The 16,493-nt window shown below is 45.9% G+C and overlaps 1 protein-coding gene across 1 annotated transcript; it reads right to left on the bottom strand.

The window, feature by feature from the left end:
- Positions 1-8,582: 8,582 nt before the first annotated feature.
- gtf3c4 (general transcription factor IIIC, polypeptide 4) lies at positions 8,583-16,371 on the bottom strand (the record flags this gene model as incomplete). Its single annotated transcript, XM_079235135.1, has 5 exons — positions 8,583-8,824; positions 10,416-10,504; positions 10,901-11,031; positions 11,828-13,588; positions 16,057-16,371. The coding sequence occupies 5 exons, from the start codon at positions 16,369-16,371 to the stop codon at positions 8,760-8,762; spliced, it is 2,361 nt and encodes a 786-aa protein (XP_079091261.1). The 3' UTR covers positions 8,583-8,759.
- Positions 16,372-16,493: the final 122 nt, after the last annotated feature.

Below are 16,493 nucleotides of genomic sequence, written 5' to 3'. Positions count from 1 at the left end.
GGGGCTTCAGCAGGTCCAGCTCTGGGCCCCGCGGCTCGCCCCGCAGGGCCCAAATAAATTAGCTGAAAATCAATGAATCCGATGGATACGGCCAACAGCGAACAGACCGGATCAATAATAGGTATATTGTTTTGTTACACATGTGAGGGCTTGAGTGTGTTTCATGAGTAACTTTTGCAGGGCTGCAGCTAATGAATATGTACATCTTTAATTCATCTATTGATCCGTTTATGATCATCATTTCATCTATGACCTGTCAAGAAAATACCGACAAACAGCCGTCACACGGTGACATCTTCAGATCGCCCAAAGGAACTCCAGTTTCATCAAGGCTATTATTTTGATTTTTTGTTTGATCTCAGAAAGGCCGGGACTTTATTCAGACCAATATTCCAAAACTCAAAGATATTCAATTCAAATTTTGTTATATTCTAGCATTTGAGAAACTGAAACCAGAACTTTAACAAAAAAAATAATTTGTTAAAGTTCATTTTTACTGGATCAAAAACTTCATAGCATAAATATTCATTCATTACGAGTCGGCTAATCGATTAATCAGCTCCTCGCTCGACTCGGCTACACCACGTGCGCATCGGTTTTTAAGCCAGGCGGCTCCCGGCAGCCGGAGAACCCTCTCCGGCATCTCACGGGAAGGGTGCTTGGCCCGTGTTGTCTCCTCGGATGCCACTACTTTGCCGTGCCGCTGTGCAAATGAGGCATGCGAACCAGAAAACAGGATCCTGGAATCGTTTCCTAACGGCGCGCAGAAGAGGTCAGCTCGTCTGCAGGCTACAATAAGTGAAATTAATTACTGTTTGTGCTGCCACCTAATTGCAGCCTCTCAATGAACAGCTTCCACTTTTTCTTCCTCTTTTTTTCTCCCCCCTCTGTTACATTTTCCCACCTCGACACCCCTTTGCTCCCTGTCAAAACTCTTCCTCCACCTGTCAGTGTCTGAGTTTTGTGCACGCACCCCCACCACCCACCCTACTCCCCTCTTCTTCCTCTTCTTCTTCCTCTCCGTCGCCCACTCCCCACTCCTCCCCCCCCGCCCCAAAACCCAACCCCTCCCTGCCTCCCCTGCTGCCAGTTTTTAACTACACTCCACTCTGGCCTCTGCTCTACTTGTTACAGCCCCAACACGAGTGCAAACAATCAAAGTCTTTGGGAACGCTAAAATATGCATGGCTATCCGTGACAGACAGATAAAGCAGGGCAATTAGCCACGTAATCCTAGAGCATCGTACGGAATAGTCCGCCTCAGCTGTCCCCCCACCCCTCCTTCCCTTTACTCTCTTGGTCTCCATTAGTTAAATGTACTCTGTGTGTCGGCTCCCCATCAAATCAAGTAACACTTCCCCTAATTGGCTTATAAATAATACAGCAGGGCCTGCATTATAATTTCATCAGTGGTAAACATTGCGGGGGCAGTTGGTGAAGAACCTATCCCTCATTAATTTCTTAATTTGGGTAGATGGAACGTAGAGGAAGTGAGAGAGAGAGAGAGAGAGAGAGAGAGATCGGATGAACGGAGGAACTCGTATCACCTCAGGCAGAGGGAGAGAGAGAGAGAGAGGGAGAGATGGGAAAATTACAAAACAAACAAGGGAGGAAGATGCTACTGCTGCTGCTTTTGTTAAGAGATGTCAGATATTCAATCCGGGGGTTTTGTCAGTACTCCTGTGCAAGAGGTGTGTGTGAGGGCCCCGCCGCCCCCAGTTAACACACACAAATACACACAAGCAAAACGCACACATCTCTCGCCCCAGTCTCATTCCTTGTTCTTTTTTTACACCGACTTAATGAATATTTCATAACGAGCAACATAAATATTCATTCTAATGGTTTTGCACATAGTTATTACCGGTATTTCCCTTCTTTTTTTTTTTAAACAACAAAAATACTCATTATAAACTCTGCATAACCAGGCCCTGAAATACATTCTCTCACTTTCACACAAAGATTATCTAGATCAACTGCAGAGACACTGTTCCAACAGGAAGTCACCAGAACTATTATGAAAATCCTCCCTAAAAAAAAACGTCCAGTGTTTGCCTTCAGGTGTAATAATTTGCACGTGCAAATACATGCGTATATCCACGGGAGAGGCACAAAGTTCATTTTTTTTCACTTAATTCGTCGGCTGGATTCGAAAAGACAATCGGGAGGAATTCGGGAAGATTCCCCGTGTGATGAAATCCTTTTTGTAAAAGGCAATAGGTCTGTAATCAGCCTTCCTCCCCTTGGCAGATAAGTGTCACCCAAACCTGCTATTATATTGCATAATGCACTTTTAAGGGAATTTTACATGGCCTGTGATTGATGCTATGAAATATGAGGTGTGAGCATATGACACCCTCTGATCTCTGAAAGACAGATATTAAAGCAAACTCTCAAATGAGCCCCTCCTCCCCTCCCCACGCTCTCCCTCTGCTGAAATGTGGAATATAAAAAGACACAGAGAGCCCTTCAGCCTTCAAAAGGAAAGTTAAGCGCTTCACATTCTCGGCGAGATTTTTTGAAAATGGAGCCACCTGAAGGCAATCTGTCTCGGGCTGGAACCCTCGGCTTGTCACCGTTACAGAGAGCTGTCACTTCACGGGCGCCGGCGCTGATGGAGACAGACATCCGTCATCCGCCGCGTTCTCACGAACACACGCCACCCGATGTCTTGCAGGCCCGCAGAACATTATGTTTCACTTAAGATCCGCCCGAACAACACGCTCTCAGGCACAGCCACGAGCGCCTTCTTGTTCTCTCATCGCTGTCGCCTTAAAGGGAACGAATAGTTCTATAGCGGCGAAGAGCTAACTGTCCATCAATCACACTCAGGGCTCATTAAGCGAAATATTTTACCTGAGAGGGAGTAGCTGTAAAATGCATTTAAGTATCAAATGTTCTCGTTCCTGTCGCAGCTTTCAACAACGGGTACATGCTTAGGCGCCCATAATGAAAATCCCCCAACGTTGTGGATCCAATTAGGCCGTGACATGTACTCAGTTAGGCCTTTTTAGCTCGCGCCCCCTTAAAAGCAGAGCTATGTGTACGATATGGGACCCTTTAAGGATCATATCGGTCATGTTGGGAAGCTCTGCTTCAGTCAAATGGTTCGTGTTCGAGTCGTAGGCATGAGCCGGATGTCACTGGTGATTGATTGGCGGTTACGTGATGAGCAAACCTGATGAGAAGCAGAAATAATGACCCCGTCTCTCTGTGCAGTGTGACTGTAGTTATTCATCATTTGTTTGTGGTAACTTGACTGATATTTATGAATAACATAAAGGCCATACACAAGATTTGATTTACTTTCCCCCTGCATCACTTTTTAATTGTGCTTTATTAGTGGAAACAGAAAACATGTCAATCTTAAGCATTCTCTCTATCACGTTAAATATTCATGACTGAATGAGCCACGATCCAGATCAGGAAAAGCACATTTCTCTTGTTTTCTATTTTCTGTGTGTTTCGTGGTCTGAACGGATTTGATTGACAGTGTCCCGGAAAGAATAAACAAACACACGCAACCGCATTGTGATTTAAACGTTGCCGAGCTGTGATTGGTGTTTACGGAAGTGCACCTGGGCTCAGTGGCTGATTGGGAAAATGTGTTTTCAGGGCCTTTAACTAACAAATGTGCAATTAATCAAATCCCCACGAGCTAATTGCCACGTGGCAAACCTGGAACCTTCGGGCCCCCCGAGGGTCCGGGGGCCCCGGGGCATGTTGCCTGCTTTGCCCGGTTGGTAATGCGGCTCTGCTTCACAATCCATTTTTTGGGAGCATCGATTTACACGCGATTAAACATCGGGATGTGAGCGCTCGACCTCGGAGCTTCGTTCATTTGTTTTCTGGAACGTTGACATCCATACGACCCATTAATCATTTAAATCCTTTACCGAGCCAAATCACCAAACATCCTCTGGTTCCAGCTTCTCCAGTGTGGATTTGAGTTTGATATCATTGTAAATAGAAAACTGTTTGGGGGTTTAGACTCACTTTGGGGTTTGGGCACTTGTGTGGCCATTGTTCACTATTTTTATTCGGTTTCCAGGAATAATTGATAAAACATGAAAGTCATCATTCGTTCCAGCCCTGGTAAACAGACCATTTGAATGAATGAATATAGACTTTATTAATCCCCACGGGGAAATTTGTTGTCGGAGTAGCAACTTACAGACTAAAAACAACATATATAAAAACAACAGGGATGAATGATATATACACTACCGTTCAAAAGTTTGGGCTCACCCAGACAAATTTTCAGTTTCTTCGCAATTTCTGGCATGGAATAGCCTTCATTTCAAGAACAAGAATAGACTGCTGAGTTTCACATGAAAGTTCTCTTTTTCTGGCCATTTTGAGAGTATAATGAACCCACAAATGTGATGCTCCAGATACTCAACTAGCTCAAAGGAAGGTCAGTTTTATAGCTTCTCTCACCAGCATAACTGTTTTCAGCTGTGCTAACATAATTGCACAAGTGTTTTCTAATCATCCATTAGTCTTCTATGCGATGAGCAAACACAATGTACCATTAGAACACTGAGTGATAGTTGCTGGAAATGGGCCTCTATACACCTATGTAGATATTTCATTAAAAACCAGACATTTCCACGTATAATAGTCATTTATCACATTAACAATGTATAGTGTATTTCTGATTAATTTAATGTTATCTTCATTGAAAAAAACAGTGCTTTTCTTTGAAAAATAAAGACATTTCTAAGTGACCCCAAACTTTTGAACGGTAGTGTACAAAAAACTAAAACAAAAAAATAGCTGGGACGAAAGATATCTAAAGCGCAGAGTATTAATTAAGAAAATTCAATTAAGGCTAAACAATAGTATGTATGTGTAGTGTATATGAAGTGTAATGTCAAGTGAATTTCCTCCTCAAATGTAGTGAGTACAAGTGGAAGCAAACATAGTTGTACTAAAGCGCAGCACCTGAGTGAGGATGTAGCGCTGAGCGTCGGAGAAGGTGAGCGCCAGAGTCCACGGGACGCGGGCCCTCCGCCTAATTGCAGCCGAACAAGAGGAGACGAGGGGCGCATGTTGAGGGCGAGCTTAATTAATGTAGCAGTAAAAAGTGTCCCTCCCTCTCCATGTCCATTCTGCTGTTCCGTATTAGTTCCACCTCAGCGCTCTCAAAGCCGGGAACAAATAGTGACTCTAATGATGGACATACACCCCCCCTCCCCCCCGCTCAACCTCTCGGCTGGTCTCGGGTCACCGCCCTCCCTCCCTCCGCTCCCCCGGGGACGGCGGAGCGGGGGAGTCAACCAGTTAGACAAGCATGTTCACCCCGCCGGTTCAGCGAGAGCAGAAGACAAGCTTGCATACTGACTTCATTAGCACTGACAAGTTTGGGGGGTTAGGGGTGGAGGGGGGCTCAGTTTAGAAGACTTTAGAAACAGAAGCCTCACCGGGAGCTGGAGGGAGGTGGAGGAAGTCAGCAGCTGCAGCAGTGCGGTGATGCAACTCTGGGCTGCTGCTGCTGTTTGCTGTGGTGTGTTTCTGGGCCCTAACTTCACAGACAGCAAATGAATGGAAAGAAAGGGAAAAGAAGGATTTCTGTGAAGGCAGCACATTCATCTTATTACCAACAGGACGAACCTGATATGTATCTTTTACAAAAAAACATTATTACATTTCTGTATCAAATTGTTACAATTGATCGGGATATAGATTTGAGGTTATGCTGCAAAGCCATAATAACTACTGGTACCATAATGCAAACATACAAGTTTACTTTTGTTGATTGCACCCAGACCTAGAATAGGTTCAGGAAAAAGATGAGTGTTTCCAGGAAGAAAACTATTCTGCTGTCATATTCTGTCATATATTTATTCTTCCTCCAAACTAGAGGATGATCTTGCCGGTGAGGCGAGATAAACCACTTCTTTTAAGAGCTTTCTTCTTAATGTGGGCAGAAGAATAACATCCTCTCACAATGCGTATCACCGTATTGTGGAATCGGTTTGTTCATTTTTCGCTGTTATTTTAATAACGAAAGAGAAATGTCTATTTTTGACTAATCCTGGATATTAAATACCTCATAAATGTCCACACAATGATGCAAACATAATAATATAATAAGGCCCACAGAGGCCTAAATACCCAGAGACATCGATAGAGAGCGAGTAGACGGAATGGCATCGCTGACGTTTGATGGATCCTCAAATCGTCTCATGCCGTTTATCCCCATAAACTACTCCCCAACTTTCCTCAGAGATGTGACGAAACGTTTTAAAAGAATCAACAGGAGAGACGCCGCAGGTCTGTGAACACGGTGTCGCGATCCCGCCAGGCGACGCCGTCACATGTCACGTCGCACCCTGTAAACCGGAATACTTCTTGAAGCGCCGACGAATTGATAGCCTTGAGAGAATACCGTGGGACACATCATGTTCAGAAATCTAAATCTAAACAAAACAAAAGGAATATCACATGGAATTAAGGTGTGAAAAGGTGCCGTGAATGTTCATGCCATCCCGCCGCCGACATAAAGGATATAAATATTGTATGCAAAGAGGAAAAAAATCCCCCGTTTGAAGTGTTGAAAGCAAAGACAGTGGGAGAGAAGAGGGTGGGGAAGCAGGTAATTACTAGTGGAGCCGCTCTTTGACGGATTATTATATTAAAGCGGGAGGAGGATCAACCAAACACAGCTAACCTCTGTAACAGTGCTGGTCTCCACCTATCAGTGACAGGAACATTACAACCTGAGGAGCCACTTCCACTTGACAAACTATAGCGCCGAATCCCCAGGAGGCCGTGAAGGCACCAAACGCATCAAACCTCCTCCAGCCGGGGCTGATGAGCAGCTCATTACGAGGCGTTCAGGTGCTTTAATGTGGAATGTGACGTCTGGAATTAAACTTAATTACTCGCTCCCGCTCCTCCGACAGGGCGGGAACACGGGTTGCTAGCAGACAGCGCCGCTATAAAAATATTATTTTCAAACGACTGTTTCCAAAGTTAGGAATGAACATTCATCATCAATTGCTTTGTACCCGTTTGTTGCATGTCCTGTATATAAAAAACTAAAAAAAACTCCATGTTTGAGTCCAAATGGGCCGTAACTTTTTGCACATCCCAGAAAATCTTTGCACCAAAAGCGTCTTTACTGTGGAATCGGGATCAACCAATGGTAAGCAGGATAACAGTGAGTAGTTTCAGTAAAATATCATTATGTTTAGACAAGTAGCAAATTGACTTAATAGGATATTTTACTGCTATTGTTTTTACACTTTCCCCTGCGAGTTCATTCATGGATGCTTTTTTTGCCGCTAATCTTTCCACACGAGAATAAATGTGATAAATGATTCACTTTCTAGTAAAAGCGGGAGACATCCCTCTCTTCCACGAAAGCACCGAACCTTCACCGAGTGCTGGGCCAAGAAATGACACCACTGGGTCAAGAAATCTAGGCTTTAAAAAAAAAAGAAAAAAAGAAAGAAAGGAAAAGTTCTTCTTTCATGAAGTCCTGTGTGTTCGGAGCTTCCTCCTCCCTCTCCTCGCCCCGGGGCAGGCTATCATCTCCAGTGTCACCGGAGGGAGGGCCGAACCCGGCCCACCTCTGCCGGGCCCCGCTGATGTAAGGGATGAGAGGAAGGAGGCTCTGCTGCCGGCCCGGTCTCTCAGGTCCAGCTTCCTCTTTGATCGCCGGCCGCCGACCTCCCAAGTCCCCAGAACAAGGGGCCGAGAACATGCCGCCGAGCCTGCACCGCCTCCCCTCAGCCCTTGTTCCCTCCAGATATTGAAAAAAGGGTTAATAGTATTTAACAATATGCTCCCCCCTCCCCCCCTCTCTATCACCGCCACACTCCCCTCCTTGATTAGAATTAGAATCACATCTGGCGCCATGCTCTGTCCCTCATTACTGCTGAATCTCATTACGACGCTCTCCCGCGGGAGGGAGCGCGCCGGGTTTTTAAGCACACTTTTTTGCTTTCTTCCTGCCTCTTGCTCGTCTCATCCACCTCGCCGCTCCATCTCTTCTGCGTTTACATTAGCGGAAGTCCTCATCTGAGGGAATGACTGAGCGCCACCGCCGCCACCCACCTCCCTCCTCCTCATCCACCCAGAGCTTGGAAATTGTTTTACAGTGCCAATTAAAGTAGGTATGTTGAGATTTTTCCAGAGTATGTATTATTCAGAGTGTATTATTTGTTGCGCTCAAAAAGAGTAGCGGGAAAAAGAGAGAGAAAATGAAAACCCTCACTAAAATAGGACTAGCGGAGTAAGTTCCACTTACTTGCAGTAAAAACTACACCAAAGGTTTGAAAATACAGTCAACATAAGGAAAATGAGGGAGCTTATTTATGGTGCCCTGAAGTCCTACTGAATAATAGAAACCTCCACATATAAGTACATTTTAAATTTTGTTTCTTTGCACCCTCGTGCAAACACTGCGTCTGGCTGGGAATTTGTTTTAGAAGAGAGAAAATAAAGAAATCTGTAAAGTTTGAGTCCAAAATGTTTTACCTCGGTAAAATATGAATTTAAAGCCACGGCAGGGGGAAAACGGCTTCTCTTGAGGTTATACTTGTGAGGAAATACGAGCTAGAACGCATAATCAAAGCATTTTATTTGAACTTTTAAGATGCCAATATAAAGAAATAAAACATGAACAAAATACATGAAATAAAAAAATTAAAATCTTAACAGTGATGTCTGACAAAAGTGGACCCTGCGTCAGAGCGGGACGCTCTGGAGGACGCAGGGACGCCCTGAGGTTCCTCCCGTCGGCGGGTCTAGATCATCGGCGAGTCGCAGAGCGTGCAGGGCGCCTGCAGGATCTTCCTGATCCACTCGGGATCTGAGGGGAGACCAAAGAGTGTACCGAATTATTCTAGAGACAGAGTGTGGCCTTTAAAGCCAGTAATGTTACGTGTTTGCTGTCCGGAAGCGGTTTTGAATACAGTGGGAGCGAACAATAGTTACCACATGTGGTTTTTAAAATATGAATACAATTTTTTATACTGTATACAGAGTTCATACACATTTTGACCAGTAGATTTCCATGACTTTAAACCAAATTTCCATGACCAAACATTTTGTGAAATCTCAGTGTAAACATGAAAAAGTAGTATTTATACTAACAATGAGAATTTCAAAGCATACAGTAAATCTTAAATGACAAATGAATGAGACAATAATTTGATTAAAAGAGTAAACATTTAAAGAGATGCCTGCTTATATTTTGAGTGTCTTTCAAACTCAGTGTGAATGAACACATGAATATAACACATTTCCATGACTTTTGGGATTTTTTTTCTCTTTTCTTCTCAAGTACTTTTCCAGGCCTGGAAATAACCATTTTAAAATCCCATGACTTTTCCAGGTTTTCCATGACCGTAAGAACCCTGCATATATATATATACATATATTTGAATAAATATAAAAGACGACAAGAATCTGTAGAGACAGGAGCTGGGATGCCGTTTACGCCGACAGATGCCACAACACAACTGCACCGACCCGTCAGTCTGCAGCTCAGACCGGCTGCAATGACCGGAGACCCATAAACACCTGGGATGCATGTAGCAGCCAGATGGAGCCCACCCTCAATGCTTTTATCTCTCTCAACTCAAATCCCATCGCTCGCACTACACCCGTTTGCTTGTTTGGCTTTTTCTTTTTTTAAGCGCCAAACAAAACCACGGTAATGTTTACATGAAGACCTTTGATGGAATTATCAATAATTCAAAAGGTGTAACACGACGTGTATTGATCTTCCCGGTCATCCTGCCAGATACTTTCCCCGTCTGAAGTCTTTGTCATGCGACATGTGACAAAAGCCAATTGACCCTTCGTGAAGCCCCGCCCCGATGCTACTACTCCCACAGAGCTGCCGTGGAGCTCACACTGTCACTAACTGCACTCCAGAATGAGTAATCTCTTATTTTCATTTGGCCAAATCAAAGAGCGAAAGAAGCAGACAGAAAGGTCGACAATAAGCGTTGGAAGGATATATCTGGGATGTTGACCGGATTCAGCATTAAATTACGGTTTGAACGTGGGACAAGACTACCTTCGTAAAACATTGTAGTCCATTTCATCTTTTGTCCTGCATTGTTCGATACAGGTTGCACAAAAAAGAAGAAAGAAATCCTCCCCCCAGAAATGAGACTGAGCTTTCTGACCAATGAGGCACCTCTGATCGTAAATCAGCCACAAAAAAGAGACAAAGCAATCCAATTCAAACAAAAAAACCCCCTGCTAATTTCTACAATCATTTGCGTTCGTGAAGGATGAAGTTTTCGACCCGACTCCAAATCCAAAATGTCAAGCGACGACTTGAGCGGCAGAGCGGGATGAAGGCCGACGTTGAAGGTGACAGGAGGCGACGGCTGATCGAGAGTGTGACTGTGAAATGGAGGTGGAGAGAGATGGAAAGTGGCGCTTACCCTCAGGCTCTGGCAGTCTGGCGATGGTATCCAGCAGGAGGCAACGTCTGAACGTCAGCGTCTGGCAGGCCTGGTATGACAACACACACCTGGAGGAGAGCGAGAGGACGGCATTAGAGAGCTGGCTGGCAGGGACAGAGACACACACACACACACACACACACACAAAAGTAGAGCAGGAGCAGCACTGAGGCACAACTGACGGGCACAGTCAGTGCCCACCAGAGGCGCCACATTGCAACCAGCGAGAAGCCGGGAGACGTGTTTGACGGATGATATTTATGAGACGACGAGAGTGGCGCGTGGGTAAATATCAAAAGGTGGGAGGCTTGATTACAGCTCTGTGAAGATAAATAAACCGCCAAAGAAGGCATTTGGCATTAAGATTCGATTCATGCCCCGCCAGGAACGTCGAGGCTAAAGCTAATAAAGAGCATCTTTAGTGGATTCGATTTGAACTCGTGGAAGAGAGCCGTCTCAAGTACCTGAGCCACATGTGACCGTTTTTACAGACTGCTTGCTTGTGGTCCGAGAAGGGCAGCACGGCCTGACACAGGCTGCAGCGCTCAGAGAACGTCTGCTTGTTCATCTTGTTCTTGATGTGGCCAATCAGGACCTGAGAGGAATGACACACACACACACACACACACACACACACACACACACACACACACACACACACACACACACAAATGGGAGCTCAGTGCTTTTCTCAGAAAGGCTTAATACTTTTATTTGGAGCTGATCACAGCAGTGGCTGTGCAAAAGGCTCAAGATTGTTGATTTTACCTAAAAGACACTGTTACCTGATGACATACTAATGTATACACGACAACATATTAATACACAAATATTAATTAATTAGTTTGTTATTAATCCTAATGTGGCAAAATAGCTTTCTAAAGAATATATGTCTGAACAATTTTGGATATTTATGTCGTTTGTTTTCACAGTGCGTTTTCAAGTCATGTCATTTGTGGTAGCCTGAAAATGTCTTATTCAGCATTGGGTTGTAGCGCCACCCTCTCGTGTCACTTCTGGTTTCTAAAAGCCAAGATGGAGGCGGATAAAAACAAAAAGGTGACGCCTACTGTGCTGAACTCAAAGCTTCAGAGCGGCGGTCCACAAACCACCGGGTCACAGAGACAACGGCCATTTCTTACAAAACAGCCACTGGGATACACATTTGACCCTCACTAACCGGCTTAAAACAGGAAATGCATCACATTACGGAACTAAATGAGACAATTTCATTGGACCTTTTTAGGGGAGATGTTAATGCGACAGCGGAGAGATAGAAACACATACGGTTGACACACTTTTGGCAACGTACACTGTGCTGCTGCCACAATTTGGGATCAGCCTCTCTGGTCAGGACAAATAATAATAATAAAAAAAAAAAGATAATTTACCTCTGAAGCTCTGTCGTTACTGTCTCTGGCGAGGTACTCCACCAGGCCACAGGTAGGAATGCTGGTGTTCTGAGCAATCCAGGTGTTGAGGTACACCACCCCCAGAACCTTCTTCATGTGTTCCCTCATCATGTGAGTCTCCACAGAATTGATCCAAGCCTGCACCTCCTCCATCTGCTCTTCCAGATTCTCCTTCTTCACTTTTCCGGGATCGCCTTCCCCCTGCGGCGTCGTCGCGTCATCGTCTTTGTTCTTTGCGCCCTCCTCATCCTCCTCTTCTTCCCCCTCCTCATCCTCGTCGTTTACAAACACCTTGTTCTCCTCCTGCGCCGGTTTCCATCGGTGGTCCGTGGGAGGCGTCTGTAGCGACTGGTAAAGTATCCGCACCAAGAAGAGCTTTAAACGCCACAAGTAGGGCGAGTCGACTGCCTGGATCTTTTGGTCGAGCTCTTCCAGCAGCGACGCAGGGATGCACTTGTTTTTCAAAATCTGCCACCTCACGAGATCGAGCAGGTCGGCCGTTTTGTACAAGTTCTGCGTGGGGGACTTGAGCAGGAGCATCGCAGCCGCCTGCGACGTTTTCAGGGTCACAAAGTGAACCTGGTAGGTCCTGTTGATGGGATGATAGCCGTCCACCATACCTTGCGTGCTGACGAGCGCGATGTACGCTCCGTTGCGGCTCACCGCGATCCCGTGGATCCTCCTCTCGGAGACGTTCTCGGGTCGCAACATGTCGTCTTGTTTGAAAATCAACGTGTTCTCCGTGAACGTCGGCGTCAGCTTTTTTATCCAGCCGTCCACGGAACACGTGTAGACCGCCACGCCGTGTTGGCTGATGGCCAGCGAGACCACCGGGAGCGAGTGCAAGCCCGCCACGTGAGAGTTGTGCACGTTCAGTCCGGCCGGCGAGATCATGAGCAGGCACCAAAAGACGTAGCAGCCGCGCGACGCCACGATGAGGCTGCAGCTGGTCTTCTGGATCGGGTGGATCATCGGGACGCATTTGAGGTTCTCCACGGCGATCTCGTCGCACTCCTTCCAGAGGATGACCGGGTGCCGCAGGGTGAAGTAGCCCTTCACCCCCGACAGGCTGACCGGCATGATCTTGACGGGCCCCACTTCGCTGCCGACGATCAGGCCGCTCATCCGCCGGTCGGTGCTTTCGTACTCCCACCACGCCAGGTCGCTGGGCCGCGTCACGCCCGACTCGACGATGTCGTAAAACGTGACGTCCGCGTCGCTCAGAAAGGGCAACACAAACTTCCACAGAACGAGGTCCCCGTTTTCCATGAGGACGGCGAGGAGGACCATCTCCAAGTCTTTGCACGTGTTGTTGGGCTGGACCAGTTTGGTCGTGTAAACGCTCGACCACTCCATCCTCAGGGGCGTCTGCATGCGGAAGCGCCGCTGCAGCTCCTCGAAGTCCATCAGGTTCTCCTGCGGCGGCTCGTTGTCCTTTCTGGAGTAGCCTCGCTCCTTCAGCCGCTCGCTGTACTTTTTGGTGAGATTGATGAGCTCGTTCCACTCCAGGCGCTTGTGGCTGTTGTGAATGGTGAGTCTGTGGTCGAGTGTTAGGCAAGCGAGCAGACAGCGCCCGCTCGAGTCGCAGCCTAACGGAGACCAACTGGCGTATTTTATTCCCTTGTGCGTTCCTATCGACGGGTTCATCACCTTGTCGGCCAGAAAAACTTGTCTTACTGTGGGGTCCGAGTGTGTCGAGAACTTCTCCACTGCTTTAGCGAGCTCCGCCGCGGATCCCACCTTCAAAGTTAAGAATCACAAACGAAAGAAACATCGAAGGTTAAAGGTCGTGGTACATATGAATCGACATTTGCAGCTGGATTGTTGAAGGTTACATTCGAGAGTTAGTGCTGACAAATTCAAAACCACCTTTTTAAAACCCTCTAAATCTCTACTCTAGTTTTTACTTGACCACTGAGAAACCAAAAGGAAACGGAAAATGATGCATGCAACAACGTCCGCACTCCCTCAAGTGCAATTCAGTGGAGCATCCACATGTAGTATGTTCCTCCATCACACAGAACGTGGCCTCTTTGCGCGCCATCATCCGCCACTCCCCGCTGAGCGGCCCTCCTATTTACAAGCACTTAATCATATCTATAAATGACAGCAGGAAAGCAACTCTGCTTGTCTGCCACTGCGCCGAGTGGATTATAAAATTCAGCTCCATCCAGCGCTTTATCTGCCAAGTGGATTTTTGGAAGTGGAGACGAACCTATAAACAATCATGTTTACACACCAGAGCAGCTGCGCCGAGACAGATTCACCACAGCAAGATTGTTTCTCAGTTTCTCTTTCCATCAACATTTGTATTTCATGGTTTTTTTTTTTTTTTTTAAATCGTCTTTTCAGTTCAGTTTAGTAAATAAGGGAAATACAGGCAATTTCCACCCGCCGCCAAACTAATAGCACACAAGAGAATCGCAGCTTGGCAGTGTTTCTGATGCGTGTTTACACAGGTTGCTTAACAAGGAGGCAAATAGTAGCAACACTGCTCAAATAGACGCACAGATGTCGTTTTGTCATCACCTAGTCTTTAGACACATGTGTTACTTAATAGCAGTGCTATTGCCTTTAATGTATGGTCACGTTTGTTGCAAAATACATGCATGGTGTTCAAAAACATTGTTAAAAAACGACTTTGCTTGAGATACAGTCCGTGGGAAACACTGTGCCATACTCTAGTCCATTAACCCTCTTTGGCTCAAACAGTTGGCACAAAGAAAACAACACAGCCGCAATGAATACAACATCTGCAAGCAGTCACACGCGGACATTACAGCAGAAATAGAAACGCTTTAGACAAGATGGCATTTTTTAAACCAGTTTTGACGTTATCGCCACAAAAAAATGTGGTGCAAATATTATGAAAAAAAAAAAAATTTCAGAAAGATCTTTCAGCTGAAGGAAGTGCCGACCATTTGAACTTTTTTGTTTTTGTGTGCCCCAATGTTTACGATCAAGAGCTTCACGTATCCATAATGATAGATTAAAGTCACCCTCCGCTGTCAATGTCTTTTTGCTACTTTGCTTGGATGTTTGATGCTCGCTGTGCGGTCCTCTAAACAGTTTAAACGTTGTTTGAAAGCGGATGGACGCTCCATGCACATACAAGAATAATTAGATTGAACTTTGATTAAAAACACATATTTTTTGACTATACCTTGAATAAGGAAAGTAGCACTTTAGTAGCACTTAAATGGCACTTGCTGATAGCACGTTGTAGTTTAACTTTATTGATTAAATTGTACTTTCTTGATTCTTGTTGTTCTGAGTTTGTACTCATTGTTGAATGCACTTATTGTAAGTCGCTTTGGATAAAAGCATCAGCTAAATGTAATGTAACGTAATGATGTGTTAAAAAAAAAGACACATTGTTCAAAACAGGGGTATAAATTGATGTCTGGATGGTTATTGTTTCATCTCCAGTCAAAAACAGACTGTTTTCACTTATTATGTGAATATTAATTCCAAACTGGTGGAGGCATGCACTGCATGTTCTGGTCATCTAACAAAGTTTAATACAATAAATGGTGACTGTTGGATACTTTTAATTATTGTCTGACCTTTTACTACCTGAAAGGCAGTTGGGGGTGTTATAAGGTCATGAAGATGAACAGAGGATACAGTGAGGAGTTTGGGGAGTTGGGGACACTCCCTTTAACAGTCCCTCCATGGAGGTCAGCTCAGCAGTCCGTTGTTGGTGGTGGTTCCTGACACTACATATCATAACTAGCAGAGACTTAAAGACGTACAACTCCATTAAAAACAGCCAGCTCCCGGCGCTACGGTTTAATAAGCGACCGTGTTAACTGGCGACTTTCATCCGAACGTGTCCGTTGTTGTCGTAGTTACAGACAGCGGTTTGAAAAAGAAAAACACGTAGCTGCCCTCATGAATGCCGCATTATTTAATGTAATTATTAGGATATATTATTATGTATATGAGAGGGGTTGACACTGTATTTAAAACAAATAAAGCGGCATTCTCGATACGGCTGTCGTAACTACGACAACAACGGACGCGTCCGGCTGAAAAGTCGCCAGTTAACACGGTCGCCTGTTAAACCGTAACACCGGTCTCAATGTTTACCAGCTGAAGTCCTCGCGCTCGCTAAGCTAACGTTACTAACGTTACTGACCTCAGCTGGCCGCGTCCCGCTTCCTACACGGCGGGAGCAAAACAGGCAAACGTTGGTGCATATTTACCCGCAGTTTGGTGGCCTCGGTCGGGACGGGGATGGAGGTCCTGTGCAGCGTGAGCTCCTGTTTGCTGCTGTGCACGTCGCACACCAGCTCCAGCAGCGACACGGAGCTGCTGGTGCTCACAGCCAGGCGGTGGTCCTGCGACCAGGCGAGCGGCTGCAGCCCGCTGACCGGCGCCATGAGCGGGACGACCGGGTCCCGCTTGACCGACACCACCTCCGGGCAAATGTGCAGGTCATCGTCGACCTCTGGCTCGGTCTTAACGACTACATTTCTGGGTAGTGTTTGTGCCGAAGCTGAGGCACTGGCAGCCGCCATGTTTTTTCCCCTGCGGTGGAAGTGACGTCAGCGAGCGCGGGAGGAAGAGGGAGGAGGGACTTCCTCCGCAGAGTTAAATAGTTCACTGTGCGTGTGTGTGTGTGCGTGCGTGCGTGTGTGTG

This window comes from Taurulus bubalis, assembly GCF_910589615.1.
Source record: "Taurulus bubalis genome assembly, chromosome: 19".
Lineage (NCBI taxonomy): Eukaryota > Metazoa > Chordata > Actinopteri > Perciformes > Cottidae > Taurulus > Taurulus bubalis.
This window is presented reverse-complemented; position numbering and strand designations above follow the sequence as displayed.